The 18,732-nt window shown below is 34.7% G+C and overlaps 1 protein-coding gene across 1 annotated transcript; it reads left to right on the plus strand.

Annotated features, from left to right (window-relative positions):
- Nucleotides 1–1,626: 1,626 nt before the first annotated feature.
- On the plus strand, nucleotides 1,627–4,595 carry LOC149820975 (dihydroorotate dehydrogenase). The gene is made up of 3 exons (XM_089982475.1): nucleotides 1,627–1,890; nucleotides 3,514–3,585; nucleotides 4,348–4,595. The coding sequence occupies exons 1-3, from the start codon at nucleotides 1,663–1,665 to the stop codon at nucleotides 4,507–4,509; spliced, it is 462 nt and encodes a 153-aa protein (XP_089838601.1). The 5' UTR covers nucleotides 1,627–1,662; the 3' UTR covers nucleotides 4,510–4,595.
- The last annotated feature ends 14,137 nt before the right edge of the window (nucleotides 4,596–18,732 follow it).

Genomic DNA, 18,732 nt, shown 5'->3' on the forward strand with positions numbered 1-18,732 from the left:
CTGCTTATGCTCTTGGCATAAAAATTCGTCGAGACAGAGCAAAAGGTGTTCTAGGCCACTCTTAGAGATCCTATATAGATAATGTATTAAAGCGATATGGGATGGAGAATTGTTCTCCTGGTTCTACACCCATATCAAAAGGTGATAAGCTTAGCCTAAAGGATTGTCCATAGAACGATATTAACAAAGCACAGATGAGTGCTTATCCATATGCATCAGTTGTTGGCAGCTTGTAGAGTGCGCAGACATGTTCTCGACCAGATATTTTTTTTGCAGTAGGGGTACTTGGCAGATTTCAGTCTAACCCAGGTTTACCCCATTGGAAGGCTGCCAAGAAAGTCTTGTGATACTTGCAAGGGACAAAAGACTATATGTTAACATATCATAAAGTTGATCACCTCGAGGTCATTGGCTACTCAGATGCGGATTTAGGAGGATGCCTTGATAGTAGAAAGTCTACTACTGGGTACGTCTTCTTACTTGCTGGGGGAGCGATCTCTTGGAGGAGTGGAAAGCAGACGACCACTGCTGCCCACACTATGGAGGCAAAATTCATAGCATTGTACGAGACTACATCGCAGGCTATATGGTTAAAGAACTTCATATCACAGTTAAAGGTGGTCGATTCCATTGGGAAGCCACTGAAGGTCTACTGTGATAATGAAGCTGCAGTGTCCTTTTCGAACAACAACAAAAGTACGACATCATGCAAGCATATGAAATTGATGTATTTTGTTGTTAAAGAAAGGACGAAGAATCATTTAGTGCATATTGTCAATATTGGTACCAAAAAGAGATGATCACTGATCCTCTTACTAAAGGGCTAGCACTGAGATTATATTCCGAACATGTAATGAGGATGGGATTGTTAAACTTTTTTTTGACATATGCATATAAATAAAGTGATCACTTTCTGTTTTTGATTCTCATTATGGTTGTTGTCAATCTCCTAAGGATTAGAGATTCAACTAAGGACCTTTAGAATAGAATAAAAAAGTCATTCTATTTATCAAGTTATTCCCATAAAGTTTTTCTGGTTAAAGGGTTTATCGTCAGAACAAGTGGGAGAATGTTGGGTTAAACCACCACGTTGGTGGTGGTTACCCACGATGTGGGTAACGCTTCCCCACGATGTGGGTAACGCTTCCCCACATGAATGTGCTCCTTCCGTTAAACCTGCAATCAGAGGGAACAATTACTCAACCGTTCTCATTTTGAGCTTATAAAAGGGTTTCATGAGCGACCCTTTAAGAGAGCGCAAATACAGAAATTTAAGGAGGGAAGAGGTCGACTCACCGATAGCATTCGGAAGTGGTGACTGCAGACCGACTGAGTTGAAGAGAGCCCTTCTCCGGCAACGTCCTCCGCCTTTTGCCAATGGCTGCCTCAAGTACGCTGTGTGTTTTCTTTTTCTGCAGAGGCTGTTTGCAAGGTGATGGCAGAACCGCCGGAGCACCGGACCGGCGGTGGAAACCTCGGCCGACCCAACATGTTGGTGATCCGGTGCAGCAGCACACTTAGAGTGTGCAACAACATTGCATCTGATCTCAATAACAATGCGTTTTGGTGTTCCGGAGCCACCTGGAACCATAAAACAATTATCGCCAACGTGTCCTCAATGTTCTCAGTTGACTCCATAAGTATCCCCGTTTCGTAGAGCCGATGGCAAGGGGCATAGATTTCGTGTTCAGGGTCTTCGCTCTACAAAGGCAAAGGGTCGTATATAGCTACAGTTCCTCCTTCCTCATGGCCGGAGAAGGAGAAGGCGTAGATTTCGTGTACAGGATCAGCACGAGCAGAGAGTGGGAGGAGTTGCAGAAGAATGGTTCCACTCGTGGTGGTGAACTGGACCGAACCACTGGTTGTATCCACCTTAGCAAGCTCTCTCAGGTTCGCCCTTCCATTTTTTTCAGCCCCCAAAAAATCTGGTTCGGTTTTTCATTGATCTTTTCATAAGTACATGTTTTAATGGCCGGATTTTGTTGTTGTTATCAGACTTTGGTTTTGTTTATGGCCTTTCATCTTCGTGTCTTGTTGTACTGAGGCAATTGTACTCTTTTTTCGATGAAATTGCAGTGCTAGTTTAGTTGTTAAGACTGTTTGCGTATGTTCTATGGTTTGACGGTGGCCCAGGAAGTGACCATATTGTAGTGTTTTCCTCTAACATTCCAATATTGCATGTTAGGTATATCTTTTGTTGGTAATGTGGTGGCTCATCTCATGGGTGAGTTAGCCTTGGGAGAGATCACCAACTTTAGGTCTTTTGGACCATAGTAAAAGAGAATGTGTTTCCTCCCGCATTGAAGGAAGGACCACACTTTACTCGATTTTAACTAGATATTTCACAACATTTTCCGGTTATCCCTTTTCAAATACCCCAAGTCTAGTATGATGTTCCTGCAAGAGAAAAAATATATATTTATTGGAGAGCCCGATCGTCTTCAGAAGGAGCATATATGGTGCTTACTGTCCAAAAACCCGGATTCACTATTTTAAAAGGAACTCCATGACAATGGAGCAGGATGATTTCTCGAATGGCAGTAATCTTCGATCCAGATATTAGACTGTGTGTCTAATCGATCTAATAGAATTGACCAGCTGCTGCTGAATCACAGCATAGGAGCAGGATGATTTCTAAGGAGCCCATTTTCTATCAGTTGACAAAGATGATTTTCAGATTCATTTTTTATTTTTTTAGCATGTATTATGGTCTGCCTACTTATACAGATAAATGATATAAACCATACTTCATTTTGCTGCAAGATGCAATCCCCAACTTATCCAATTTCTCTGGATATGCAGGGCTATCCAAGAAAAGCTTATAGCTTCCTCTTTAATTTTCAGTTCAGAGCTATGTAGATCTGGAAATCCAAAATTTAGTGGCACTAGTATTTCCATTGGATAAGTTTCCTGCTGACCTAGTGCGTAATTTCATATTGGTTGCTTCTCTGTTTAGGTTGTCTATTAAAATAGTTAGCGTTGCATTATTTCAAATTGGTTTCTTTATTTTTTTATCAATGATTATACTTAAGCCTGACTTTCTGTAATCATATAGGTGCTTTCTGTGATGATGATTTCCACAAAAGTGGTTGGTATTATAAGCTCATGCATAGTTGAGTTTGAAACTTTCGAGTTTTAGTAGCCTTTCATTAGTCTTCTTCTTGGTGGACCGACATTTTGACCTTTAGTGGCCTGATTTGCGTATTTCGTTCTGGAACATGATTACCACTGCTTTCTATTCTACTTAACCTGTGGATTATGCCTTTTATTTTCTTCTTTTGTCTGATTGAATAATTCCATTAAGTAAACATGATAAGCTATATGCTTTATTTTACTTAGGCAATAAGGAAATAAAGTAGAAAGACTAGAAATAAGTAGATCAAGAAAAATAAAAGAGTATTTTTAATCTCTGTCATATCATAGAAACTGTACCGGCTTTCATTAACTTGGACCTTTTCTTATCCATGAAGAGGAACGATTTTCTTTTTTAAATTAAACTTATTAAATTTTCAGGTGAAGGGTGTTTTAAAGAACTTTTTCCAGGGAAGGGAAGATCTATACCTTCTTGAAGTAGATACAGCAAAGGTATGGAAGAAAAATAGATAAACTCTTTATGATAAATTATTTGATTGCTTGCACATTACTTTTCATTTACAAAGAAAATCCTTATCATGATTCTAATAAGGTATATTTTCTAGCTTATAATCGCTGAAACCTTCCTCACTCTTAAAGTTATCTCCTTCACTCTGTATTTTTCTACCTGCTTTTTGGGTTCTTAGCTCATTTATGTACACGATATCATTTTTGTCATTTCAAAAGCTGAAGATGTTTTGAATTTGCTCTTGCCAAAGCTGGGTTTCAGTTGCTTCTCATGCATCATCAATTGGTCAGACAATTTGTCTTGTTTTCTCTTTAACTGGTTATGGGTCGGTCTACTCACACAAGCTTCTCCAAATTAGTTGGGCTGAATGGGGCAGTGGCTCCCATCCAAGAAATGGTTGGTGGCTGGAAGGAGCAGAGGTGCTCCACTGGATCACATAATATGTTATACTGGCAATTGTGAGCATAGTAGTACTTCCAAATTATATCCCACCAGGTACTTGTACATGTGATCGACATTTACCATGGATTTCCAAGATTAACAGTCAACTATTATCCATACTGTTAGTTGAAATAATTGTTTCTGATCAATATTGTTTTTAATTGCTTGAGAGGCCAAAGAATTGCATCCTTGTTTTATTTTGTTATCCAATATTCCTAACCATATGTGCATTTCTCCCCTTAAGATAATTGTTTATGAAGGAAACTTTTTATTCTTCTCTCTTACATATCTATTTCCAATGGCAGCTTGGGGAAGGATTAATTTATGAATCTGTCGATAACGAGAATTTCTTCCCTCACTTCTATGGGCCTGGTAAAAGTTTCAGCCCGCTCAAGCTTGAAGTAGTGACCAAGGCTGAGAAACTGCAGTTGGTTGGTGATGAGCTTACATGTAATTTTCTCAGTTGAACATTTACTTAATTCATTTAATCTATTTTCCTGTATTGATTAGTCCATAAACAGTAAACATATTTGCATAATAAAATTAATCGGTATCACTCGCCACTCATGGTACAGGCTTATGGCCTTGCAATTGGATCTATTTAAATGATATCACTGAGGTTTGCATTTTAAAGCCACCCCCTCCTCCCCCGTGCTTTTTTCGAAAGGCCCCACAATTTTTGCTGTTCTTCCCATGTTAAAAATTGCAAATATATGGTTTTAAAAAGACCTTTTTACCTTTCGTACATGCATTTTTTTAAATATATGTGAATTTTCTCTTAAATGTGATTTTTTTACTGAACAAACTTTATTCTTAGATCTATATCTCTTTGATCCGACGTTAAAAACTTACGTTTTTACAGTCATTGGAAAGGTGAAACATAGACCTATGATTTTTTTGTTTTTAGTCCGAACCAAAGGGGTTTTCGTTTTTGCATTCCAAAACTAGAATAGAAATATGCTCTGCAAACTGAAACAGATGTGACTGCACATTTTTTGTCAGTTCTATGCTAATTTTCAGTTGCATACGCCGAAAATTGAGAAAAATATAAAAAATAACAGAGATAGACTAAGATGTTAGCTTTTCAACGCCACCAAGATCACCATCTGATGAGCGATTGAGAAGAAACGTCATTTGAAAAATAAAGTTTAATTGTGCCTCTTTGAAATTTCAATATTATTGTTGTAAGCATTTGACTTTGAAAGTAAAGCTGGACACTTCTCTATCAGGAGGTTTTTCCAGCATGTAGTAAAATATGCATTATTCTAACCCGTAGGATGATGAGTGATCATCAATTACTAAAGAGGCTTAGCTATAAGTTCCCCTTTAAAAAGGAAGAGAAGTATTTCTATAACAATGATTGATGACATTATAACAAGCCGGGGCAGGGCAGCTAGGGGAAAACAACTGACAGCAAACAGAAATAAAGAGGGAAGAGAAGTATCATTCTACACTTCTAGATACAATAAGCTCATCCTGAGGGTCATTCCAATAGAAAGACTGCTATTTCACAAAGGCAAAGTTGGTAGTTACCTACTGACCCCCAAATACTCGGAACATTTTTTTGTTAAATAAACGAATGAATACATACAAGAGAGAAAATAAACACTGTAGATTACATTTTTTCTGTCAGTTTTACAAATGTGAACTACATAGTCAGCAACGAGAATAGGACAAATCAATACCAATACACAAGACGGTTGTCTCATTCTGCTTATTTTTATGCCATAAGTAGTGTCAAGGTGTACTAATAAAATTTGTAGTGCCTTTCGAACATCAATGCATCATAGTAGTTGTCCTAAATATAAACAACACATGAAAAACATTTTTTGAGAATATAAAACAACTATGTTAATGTATAGGACATTGAGCATCAGCCAATCAGTTGCACCATGATGAGGCATCACCCTGCCATAAACAGTAAGAGAAGAAATAAAAAAAAACACAATTTAAAAAAAAACCAGCAATCAATGTGCACCTCTACTTTTCAATTGATGAACTTGTGCAGAGCCTCCCAATCCTCGAAGGGTTGAACACCCACTAAAGCTACTGAAGTTCAGTAGGTAGCCCCAAAAAACATGTTACTGTTGTCCAACAACTGTGATTTGAGCCCAACTCCACCTTCTAATTTAGTAACATTACAATAGGACTGCAACCAATTACAACGTGTTGTGACGGTGGACCCTGTTGGTGATGCTGGTAGAATTTTAGCAGAATTGTTTATCCATGAATCATACAAAGATGAGGATGGAGCAGAAGAGCTGTTAAGTGCTGTGAAATTGTAATGATGATACATGAACAACAACCATGGTTGTGAGAATAATTGATGCCCATTACACACACACACACTCAGGCATCCAATGACCACACAAAATACATGCTTTACACACACATGCGCACGCCTCTTCCTAAAGCCACACACACACTCATCCTCACACTCATAGGATGCATGCAGACCAGTTTTTCCATCAACTAGACTACATACCAACCTCACTTTTTCGTGCTAACCCAGCCCCCTTGGGCTTCCCCTGCAGGACTGCAACTACCAATCCACTTGAGATCCATGCTCGACCATTTGTTATAAGCCAATTCTGATTCTTGCTGTAGAATGGAATAAATGACTATGATGCCTCTTTTTCTATCTTCAAGAAAACATTCTCTCTCAAACTAATTAACTCTCCATGCCAAGTGAAACTTGGGAAATGAATGTTACAGAACAAGTATTGTAAATGACCAAGACAACCGATCTAACAGTAAGATTCATGGCTATGGAAACATACCTATTATTATAGTTTAAAATATGCAAATGAAGCTTAAATATAAAGCCAAAGAAAAATAACAATCAACAACCTGGGCCATAAAATAGAAATCTAATACCAGTTTATATCTTCATGTCACAACACTTATCCAGAAGCAAAATTGTTTCGAACCATCTTGGTAAATGCATTCCCATCTAAAGTGGAAAATCTTAAAATCCTAGGAAAACATGTGCATTACATTATAATTCAAAAACGACCGCATATAAAAAGGTGAAACACATTAAAGCAAATTGTCAAGACAATTTAGAAAGAGCCAAAAGCAATATTGGATGCTAGGTGAAGGAAACCCATCATAGACCACTCTAGCACTCCTATCTGAAATCCCAGAATGATTGGAAATCAATAAAAAACTGCTTTCCTAATTGGCATTGAGCACACAGGGAACATTATCTCAAACACCAATAAAAAAATGACACTAAATAGGAAAAGCTGGTTTCCTAGGGCAAAAATAAAAAGCTGGAAAATTAAAATTAAAAAATTGGATTAGGAAAAAATGATACCATATGAGAAAAATTAGGAAATATTTCACGTTTGAAGACCCCAAACACAATAAACAGCAAAAAAAAAGTCTGAGAACAAAAATTAGGAAATATTTAACGGTTTGAAGACCCCCAAACAAAACAAACATAAAAAAAGTGTCTACATCTAATTGACAAACAGAAAAAAATGTCTACACGAAAAATTTGGAAATAACGGTTTCAAGACCCCCCCCCCCCAAACACAATAAACAGAAAAAAAAAAGAACGGTTTCAAGACCCCTAAACACAACAAACCGAAAAACAAAAGTCTGAATCTATCCCCTAATTGGTACCATATGAGAAAAACAAATAGAGGAAAAAAACTCTGTACCCCTGACAAATAAAAAAATTATCTACATGAATCCCTAATTTAGATTAGACTAGTTTCATACCTAGCTAAGGGACGTGAGCCCTAAAGTCAAGTCAACCCTAAGCCATCCTTAGTAACTCTAATTAGGTCCTCTAACCCAACTAGGCTCAAGTTAGTTGTTGAATTAAATTTAGTGTTTTTGGACTGGGGAGTCAAGTAGTTAAGTCACATTAAGTTAAGTATATGTGGTTGTTAAGTTCATTAGTTTAATTGTATGCATTCTTAGTTCTATCATAAGATCAACATATGTGTGTAGTAACGTATAGTCTACTTCGTAGTTTGAATATTAACTTAGGTTTATTCAAGTATTCGGTAGTTGTTTTAGATTTCAATATTCGTAAAATAGTTAATGTTAATGCTGTTATTTCGTACATAGTGGGTCGGTTAATGACTGTTAGCATATACATTCACATCCAATTCATACCGTGCATTCTGATTAAGTGAATAGTGCATTGAAAACTAACCCGAATTTTATGTTCTTTTCCAATTGTTATTTCATGTGTGTTTTTTCTGAGTTTTTTGAAACTTTTTGTTCTATTCTATTCTGTGGGGTGTTCACTATTAACAGTCCAAAAATCAGCTCCATTGGATTTGATTTGGTCTGAGTTTTAAGCGTTTTTCAGAAACTGGTTTTCTTTTTTTTTTCGATTTTGGGACGGGCGTTTTTCAGGATTTTTGCCGGATTTGAAACACTTATATCCGGAGCTTCCGGAGGAGTTTTTCAAATCCGTAAAATCTGACAGATTTTTGAATCTGTTAGGAATAGAACAAAATAGATTTCGGGACTTTTGGATGCCGTCTTCCCCTCAAAACCATCTGTTTTCGAAAACCTGTCAGAATGCATGGTTGAAATACATTAAGGGCAAAATAATCATTTAATTAAGTAGTTAATTTTCAATAGTTTTTCTTGTTTTCTGCATAGGAATTCATGTTATTACAGTAGTTCAATTAGTTAGATTTAATAAAATTAGTTAAGTTAATTAGATATTGCATTTGACCTGTTTTTAGTTTAATTATAATTTAGTTTAGTGGTTACTTGTAGAATTGGTTTTATTGTGATTCTTAGAATTACTTATTGGAATTTTGTACTGACTTTTTATTTTCATGGTTTAGGTTGACAAGCAGATACATGTTAAGGGCTAATTTCGTCAAACATGAGAAAAGGAGAATTGGTGAAATGATAGAATTACCCCTGTGATCTGGAGAAGCTTGAACATTTCAGTTAGAATCTGTTTTAGTTAGTTTTCATTTTGTAACTTAATTGTAGTGTTGCAATTCATTGTAGACAATAGTTCTTGTAATAAATTAAAACTTTTTTAGAGTTAATTCAAATATTCTCCCGTTCCTTGAGTTCGACCCGTACTTGCCACGTATGCGGAAAGTTAGTTATTTATATTTGGTTGTCAATTTTCCAACGTCTTTATTGAAAAATATCTTTTAAAAATTATTCTTATAAAAATACAACTAAACAACAAAAATAATATCTCACAAATTGACACTAGAAAATACATAATATCTTACAAATCGATATATGGTAATTTAGCATAATATATTACAAATTGATATTAACAAACAAAACAATATCTCATAATTCGACACTGGAAAACACATAATATCCTACAAATCGATATACGACAATTCAACATAATATATTATAAATCGATATTAACAAACAAAACAATATCTCACAAATTGTCACTAGAAAACACATAATATCTTACAAATCGATATACGGTAATTCAACATAATATATTACAAATTGATATTAACAAACAAAACAATATCTAACAAATCGACAATAGAAAACACATAATATCTTACAAATCGATATACGACAATTCAATATAATATATTACAAATCGATATTAACAAACAAAACAATAACTCAAAAAAATCGATATAATATCCTATAAATTTATAGTAGACATTGTGTTAGGAAGCAATATTTGTAAATCAATGATAAAATATCGTAAAAATCGAGAGGGAAATTCCTATTAATAGCTTAAAAATCGATATTAAGAATAAGCATACAAACCAATATTAAGAATCAATTTGTAATATATTATGCAATATTATATCCATTTATAAAGATGTGTCAATTTGCAAGATATTTGTATTATGATTTTGAAATGTGTGCCTACATAATTTACATTTTTGCAATTTGCGCGCTTGAGGTGGCATTTTGCGTATTCAACACACGTGTGCCAGGTGCGTAATTTTGGTTTATGGATCAATGTGAATTTTGTACAGTCTTACAAAATTTGTATACATAGTATACAAAATCTGTTACAAATGTCTATACACAAAAAAATTGTCGTGTTCAGGAAATTAAATGTTGAACCAAAAATTGCTCTCTCTCTCAGCAGTAGAATGTAACCCTCTTCACGTTATCCTTGAGAATAGGTAGATGTTTAAAATGACTTCCTCTTATTCTTGGGGGCCTCACGTCTTTCTTTGCTTTCTAGGTAATCTTCCAGTCTGGGTTTTTGTATCTTCTGCAATTAGAAAATCCATCATTTTTTTGCATAGTTATGTGAGGAATCCAGGTATATCATCCTGGAAAAAAAATGAAAGTCAGACCAATATAGAAATGTAGTCACCAATAATATAGGATAATAAAACATGTTTAAGTGTACAACATACATCGATGAATTTTGGTTCTCGTCCATAGTATATTGCTTCAATATACTTCATTACAAAGATGCCATTATTTTGTAAAGGAGCATCCTCTACGATGTGAAGCCTCCATGGGCCAATGATGACACCCAACATGTCTCTGAAAAATCCAAGTTGTGGTTTGTGAAAAAGCAAGTAAATTCTGGGCCACGGTACAAGATACAATAATCTTATAGATAATAACTTACCAAATGCACAATGTCACGGTCTACACCAACGTTAAAGTCCAAGGAGTTGTATAACCACATTTTTTGTTTTTGTACATCCAACACGTATAAGACCCAATGTTTTTTCGATTGCCACAATATAGGAATCAATATCTGTAAATTGATTATAAAATATCTTACAAAATCGATATAAAAACGCGTATTGATAGCATAAAAATTGATGTTAAGAATCAACATATAAATCGATATTAAGAATCGAAACAATATCTTAAATCAATATTAGGAATCAACATAAAAATCAATATTAAGAATCAGAATAATATCTTAAATCGCTATAAAAATTTCTATTGATAGCTTAAAAATAGATATTAAGAATCAACATAGAAATTGATATTAAGAATCAAAACAATATCTTAAATCAATATTAAGAATCAACATAGAAATCAATATTAAGATTCAGAACAATATCTTAAATCGATTTGGAAATTCATATTAATATCTTAAAAATCGATATTTATAATGAAAACAATATCTTAAATCGATATTAAGAATCAAAATAATATCTTAAATCAATATGAAAATTCCTATTGATATCTTAAAATTTGATATTTTGAATAAAAACAATATCTTGATCCTTCAAAATAGACTGTTTTGACACCCTTTCATACCCTCAATGTATGAAAACTTTCAACTATAAATATGAGTGCATTTTACACTGAAAACAACTTCAATTCAATCAATTTGAATCATTTACTCTTTGTTTTTCACTCATATTCATTTTCTCACTCACGTGATATTTTTCACTTCAGTTTTTCACTCAAATTCCTTTGAGAGATAGTGAATTCGTGAGTAGAGTATTTCAACAACCTTAAAAGCCAATTGCATCTCATTTGCATTCAAAAGAAGGACTCATAGGTTGTATTATAAGTTGTTACTTATTTTCTATAAAAGGAAGGACTCCTTGGTTTAAAGGAGTTGTTTGCTTTCAGTAGGTGTGTTACTGGAAGTGGGACCGGATTTGGTTTGTGTATGATCTTGTAGTTACACAAGGTTGATAGTGGAAATCTCAAGCGGGTTTTGCTTGAGGACTGGATGTAGGTCGGGAAAGACCGAACCAGGATAAATTCTTGTATTCCTTTGTGTGATTGCTTTTCAAATTGCAAAATCCGTTAATATTCCGCAGACAATTTTTAAAAGCACTATTCACCCCCTCTAGTGCTCGTTGCCTCGATCCTACAACACTTTCATTTGGTATCAGAGCAGGTTAGCTATTATCTTGATTTGATCATCATCTAGCATGACAACTACAACATCTCAACACAAAGAAGGAAGCTCCTCTGTTCGTCCTCCTCTCTTCGACGGAACAAACTATGGATGCTGGAAAGTGAGAATGACGATATTCTTGAAATCCATGGATCTCGATATTTGGAGAGTTGTTTCAGAAAAATACTAAACTCCATCAACTGATTTCAGCCAATGGACCGATGAAGAAAAGAAAACCGCTTCACTGTATGCCAAGGCAATGAATGCATTATATTGTGTCATTGACAAGGTAGAGTTCAATCGCATCTCTTAATGCTCTACAACAAATGAAATCTGGCATACTCTTCTCGTGACTCACGAAGGTACGTCAAAGGTAAAGAAATGCAAAATTGCTTCTTTGGTTCATAAATTTGAATTGTTTAAAATGAAGCAAAATGAATCTATATCAGACATGATAACAAGAATGACCAATATAACTAACACTCTGAAATCCCTTGGAAAAGAATATTCACAAGTAGATTTAGTCAGAAAGATCCTAAGGTGTTTAACTCCTGAATGGGAGAGAAAAACCACTGCTATTGAAGATGCAAATGATTTAAACACTCTCACTCTTGAAGATTTGGTTGGTAACCTAATGACATATGAAGTCCAACTTCAAGACAGACAAGAAGAAGAACCCAAGAAGAAATCTCTTGCTTTTAAGGTTACTTCTGACTCAGAAAATTCAGAAGAAGATGAAGATGAAGATATCGCCCTCATTATAAGGCAATTCAAAAGATTCATCCAAAAGGGAAGATTTTAAAGAAAGGTAAAGAAAGCAGATTCTTCCAATTCCAATGAAGTCAAGTGTTTTAATTGAAAAAATGGTGGACATATCAAGAAAGATTGTCTTTTTCTCAAAATCAAGCCCAAGGACCAATTCAAGAAGAAAAAGGCATTTCAAGCATGTTGGGATGATAGTGACTCCTCTTCCGATGAAGAATCAAATGAAGAAGTCGCCAACATGTGCTTTGTAGCATAAGAAGATTCGGTGAGTCAATTTGATTATGATGAGTTATTAGAATCATTTAATGATTTATATGCTAAATTTAAGAGACTAGGTTCTAAAAATAAAGAGTTAAAAACTGAAAATTCAACTCTTGACTCTCAAAATAAAGCATTACTTCAAGAGATAGAAGATCTCAAGAAGGAAAACTCTTGCCAAGCATTTGAGATAAAAGAAATTGGAACAAGAACCAATCTCTTACAAAAAGAAATAATTAGTCTAAAAGAAAAATCAAATGATCTTCTTTCTATAGTGACCAAATTCACAAATGGTCAAGAGAATCTAGAAAAACTTCTTGGTTCTCAAAGATGCTCGGTAAATAAAACCTGATTGAGATATAGCTTCTTTGATACTCAAAATAGACCAAACTATGTGGTGAAAAATCAAAGACAATATTCTCAACCATTTGTTCAAAGAAACTAAATTTTCTAGTAGAAATGCATCTAATCATGAAACTTATAATACTTATAAGCGTAGACATGATTGTTCTAGAAATGCTAAATCTTTTTATAGAAAGAATATTTATTATCAAAGGAAACCAAAATCCAAATGGATATGGGTTCCTAAGACTAACTCTCATGGACCCGAAAATAGAAAGGGGTCAAATGCTTTGTCTTCTAATTTTGTTGTAGGTACACAAAATAAGGAGCAAATGGATATTGGACAACGGTTGTTCCAAACATATGACTGGAAGGCCGAAGTTATTTTCCACCCTCCAAAATAAGGATGGAAGAACCGTCACCTTTGGTGACAATAACAAAGGAAAAGTAATAGAATTTGCTAAAGCTATGCAGGAAGAGTTTGAAATGAGCATGATGGGCAAATTAAACTACTTCCTTGGACTTCAAATAAAGCAAACTGAAGAAGGAATCTTCACCAATCAGGCTAAGTATACAAAAGAACTTCTCAAGAGATTTGGGATGGACTCATCGAAATCAAGAAGGAATCCTATGAGTACAACTACTTCTCTTGATAAAGATGAAAATGGTAAAAGTGTAGATACTATGCTCTACAGAGGTATGATCGAATCTCTATTATACTTAACTACTAGTCGACCTGATATTATGTTTAGTGTTTGTATGTGTGCAAGATTTCAAGCTAATCCAAAGGAATCTCATTTAACTGCAGTAAAACAAATTCTTCGTTATTTGAAAGATACTTCAGATTTCGGTTTGTTTTACCCAAAATCATCTTCCTTTGATTTAGTTTCATATAGTGATGCAGATTTTGCAGAAAGTAAATCTGATCGCAAGAGTACTAGTGGAACTTGTCATTTCTTAAGAAATTCCTTAGTCTCTTTGTTTAGTAAAAAGCAAAATTCAGTGTCACTCTCAACAACTGAAGCAGAATATATAACAGCTAGTTTAGCGTGTTCACAAGTACTATACATGAAACATACCTTAAAAGATTTTGGTTTGAATTACTCCACAACAACTATTTATTGTGATAACACTAGTGCTATAAATCTTTCTAAAAATCCTGTTCAGCACTCAAGAACTAAGCATATTGAAGATAGACATCATTTCTTAAGAGATCATGTGTTAAAAAGAGATATTTCGTTAAATTTTATTTCCACTAAAGAACAACTTGCCGATATCTTAACTAAGCCTCTTAAAAATGAATATTTTATGAGAATTAGGAGAGAACTAAGTATTTGCTCGTTTTTGGATTTATAAAAAATCTAATTTTTGAACAAAATCTCAAAATCGCACTGTATTAGTTGATCGATAAAATATTAGTCGACTGATGCTTTAAAATTTTAGAATGAATCGCACCATATTAGTCGACCGATATATTTCTAGTCGAATGATGTTTTAAAATTTTTAGAATGAGTCGCACATTCTTAGTCAACCGATAAAGTTTTAGTCGACTAATTTTTTTTTTAAAATTTTAACTGAAGGGACCCGATAGCCCTTGGATTTTTTAACACCCGTGTTTTTTAAGGCATCGTTTCATTTTATTTTCACACCTTTTCGTTTTTCTTAAAAACGAAACCCTTAAAACGAAAACCCTCTTTCCTCTCTCTCTTCCGAAAAACCCTCGGAGTGCCGTTCGATCCTATCCTCGCCGGGTTTTTCTTGCCATGACAGGGAGACGCCGGAATCTTCTGGCCGTGACTGAGAAACGCCGGAATCCTCTTGCAGTAACTGGTGCATTTTCAAATCACGCCGGAACACTCTTGTCGTGACGGTGTATCTTCAGCCATTACCGGAATCCCCTTGTGGCAACCTTCACACTCGCCGTCAGCCACCGTATCTTCCTCTGTTTCTCTTTCACAACACCGGACAACATTTTCCTTCTGCCGGACATCGTTTGGAAGCCGACATTCTTTTTGATAAATATTTTTTTAACCATGTCTCGTTCGAAGTCTGCATCTGCAAAAGGTTTAGGTTCTCCTCCTCCTACACCTTCTTCAAGACATGGATTTTCTTTTAGATTACTCTGAAATCCTCTTTTATATGATACTTTTGGATCGATTTCTGCACTACCTATTTTACCAGACCGAAATGTACTGTTTCACCTATTTTCTCGTTACAAAATAAGAGAATTATATCCAGGAATTTCACATCTTTTTTATGCTTGTGCAGATACCCTTTATTATCCTTTTCTGATTCACTTATTTTATACGAATTTACATTTTGATCATGAAACTGGAGTTCTGTCCTCTCTTGTTCGTGATGTTGAAATCGAGTTTGATTCAAAACTACTTGGAGAAATCCTAGAAATTCCATCTTCAGACACTCTTTTCAACACTGTTGAACTAAATGATGAGAGAATTTTTGAAAAAATTCTTCTTCCAGGTGCACCTCACTGCCCTCCTTTCAAAAATACTAATCTTCAAACTCGTGCACGCATTGCTGGACGAATCCTTGCCCACAATGTTCTACCTAAAACTGGTTCTTTTGATTACTATTCCACAGATCTATCTACAACTCTTTATGTTTTATTTGGAAATATTTTTGTAAATTAAGCCAATGTGTATTTTACAAATTTGTGGAAACAAAAACCATTTCTTCCTTATGGATGTCTTCTAACTCGTATTTTTAGACATTTCAAAGTTCCTTTAACAAATGAAAAATATATTGAGCAAAAATAGTTCTTTGATCAAACAATTTTTAAAAGAATGAAAATTAAATATCTGCCTCCTTTAAATGTTGATCAAATTGAACCATCTGATCCTACTGAACCATCAATTTCTGAACCTTCACCTTCTGCGACACCTTCATCTCATGTAAAAAGAAAGAAATTTTCTACAAGTCAAGACAATAATGAAGTTTTGCAGCGATTGGAAGCCTTTGAGCTGCATCAACGCACTTTTCGTGAAGATGTGACTCAACAACTATCTTCGATTCAGAAAGAGATTACTTCAATCAAGGACTTGCTCAACTCACTTTTCTGATCTTTATGTTCTGTCTTTACTAAACTTTGATACTTTATGGGTTGTAATATTTTAAACTTGTGTCTCCATTTTGCTTATGCTATTTTTGCCCTTATTCTTTTTTATTATGACAAAGGGGGAGAAAAAGATAAAAGATAGCATTACATTGAAATTACATTGAAATTGCAGGAGATCTTGCATGAGAAATGCGAAATTAAGAGAACAAGAAAGCATTGAAAATTGCATTTATGAAAAAGTTTTTAAATGCATGAAGTAATGATGAATGAAAATGCAAACAAATCAATATGTGATATATGTGCTTTAAATGTACTAACCTTTAATGTTTTGCACCATATTGATAGGGGGAGTAAAATCTCCATCTATGCATCTAAATGCTTCATCTTTGATTAAGTTTGTCATCATAAAAAATGGCGAGATTGTTACGACAATGAAGTCGTACATGATACTTCAAGTACAAGCTTTTGATGATGAGCAAGTGAAATCAACTGCATTTCAGTTAAGGCAATAAAGACATTGAAGAATTCAATGAAGATTCTTTGAAGACTAGTGTGCAAATGGTTAATTCATTAAAAGTCTTAGATTCTTGTAAGAGCCTTACTTAGAGTGCATATTTAGGTTGGATTTTACCTAAAAAAGTCTTTAGAAAAACTTTTCTAAAAGAACCCCTCATGAAAATATTTTTAGAAAACTCTTTTCTTAAATTTTCGTGTTTATTAGTCGACCAATAGACTCACCACTCGACTAATCCTTTCGCGCCATATTTCCTAAAAAGTCATTTTTGTCAAATTAGTCGACCGAAGGTTTTATCAGTCGACTGAACAGAATGTCTGTTTTCTGAAAAATTAGCAGCAATCGACTAATGGTTTTATCACTCGACTGGACAAAACATGTGTTTTCTGAAAATTTAGCAGCAGTCGACTAATGCTTTTATCAGTCGACCAGACAAAATGTATGTTTTTCAAAAGATTTTAGCAGCAGTCGACTGAAAGGTTTTTCAGTCTACTGATGATATTATCAGTCGACTAATTTTATCTCTAGTCGACTAAGTTTCATAAGTTCAGATTTTCAAACGGCTCGATAAACAGATCAGTCGACCGACGATAACTGTCAGTCTACTAATAACTAACTATTAGTCTGTTACTACTGTTCCAGTCGACTAATTTTGTCATTTTTCCTGAAACTTTAAAAAGGTGTGTCTTCATTTTTCAAACATTTTGATCGTTCAAAATAGACTGTTTTGACACCCTTTCATACCCTCAATGTATGAAAACTTTCAACTATAAATATGAATGCATTTTACACTCAAAACAACTTCAATTCAATCAATTTGAATAATTTACTCTTTGCTTTTCACTCATATTCGTTTTCTCACTCACGTGATATTTTTCACTTCAGTTTTTCTCTCAAAGTCCTTTGAGAGATAGTGAATTCGTGAGTAGAGTATTTCAACAACCTTAAAAGCCAATTGCATATCATTTGCATTCAAAAGAAGAGCTCATAGGTTGTATTGTAAGTTACTTATTTTCTGTAAAAGGAAGGACTCCGTGGTTTAAAGAAGTTGTTTGCTTTCAGTAGGTGTGTTACTAGAAGTGGGACCGGATTTGGTCTGTGTATGATCTTGTAGTTACATAAGGTTGATAGTGGAAATCTCAAACGGGTTTTGCTTGAGGACTGGATGTAGGTCGGGAAAGACCGAACCAGGATAAATTTTGTGTTCTTTGTGTGATTGCTTTTCAAATTGCAAAATTCGTTAATATTCCGCAGACAATTTTTAAAAGCACTATTCACCCCCCTCTAGTGCTCGTTGCCTCGATCCTACAACACTTTCATTTGGTATCAGAGCAGGTTAGCTATTATCTTGATTTGATCATCATCTAACATGGCAACTACAACATCTCAGCACAAATAAGGAAGCTCCTTTGTTCGTCCTCCTCTCTTCGACGGAACAAACTATGGATGCTGAAAAGTGAGAATGACAATATTCTTGCAATCCATGGATCTCGATATTTGGAGAGTTGTTTCAGAAAAATACCAAACTCCATCAACTGATTTCAGCCAATGGACCGATGAAGAAAAGAAAACTGCTTCACAGAATGCCAAGGCGATGAATGCATTATATTGTGCTATTGACAAGGTAGAGTTCAATGGCATCTCTCAATGCTCTACAACAAATGAAATCTGGCATACTCTTCTCGTGACTCACGAAGGTACGTCAAAGGTAAAGGAATGCAAAATTGCTTCTTTGGTTCATAAATTTGAATTGTTTAAAATGAAGCAAAATGAATCTATATCAGACATGATAACAAGAATGACCAATATAACTAACACTCTGAAATCCCTTGGAAAAGAATATTCACAAGTAGATTTAGTCAGAAAGATCCTAAGGTGTTTAACTCCTGAATGGGAGAGAAAAACCACTGCTATTGAAGATG

This window comes from Nuphar pumila, chromosome 12 (genome assembly GCF_984573655.1).
Source record: "Nuphar pumila chromosome 12, dmNupPumi1.hap1.1, whole genome shotgun sequence".
Taxonomy (NCBI): domain Eukaryota; kingdom Viridiplantae; phylum Streptophyta; class Magnoliopsida; order Nymphaeales; family Nymphaeaceae; genus Nuphar; species Nuphar pumila.

Bases quoted from the DNA above. Each gene is read 5' to 3' on its own strand.
- LOC149820975 (XM_089982475.1), top strand. From the start codon at position 1,663: ATGGCAAGGGGCATAGATTTCGTGTTCAGGGTCTTCGCTCTACAAAGG. The intron at 1,891-3,513 runs GTTCGCCCTTCC...TTAAATTTTCAG, and splicing joins ACCTTAGCAAGCTCTCTCAG to GTGAAGGGTGTTTTAAAGAA. The intron at 3,586-4,347 runs GTATGGAAGAAA...TTCCAATGGCAG, and splicing joins TTGAAGTAGATACAGCAAAG to CTTGGGGAAGGATTAATTTA.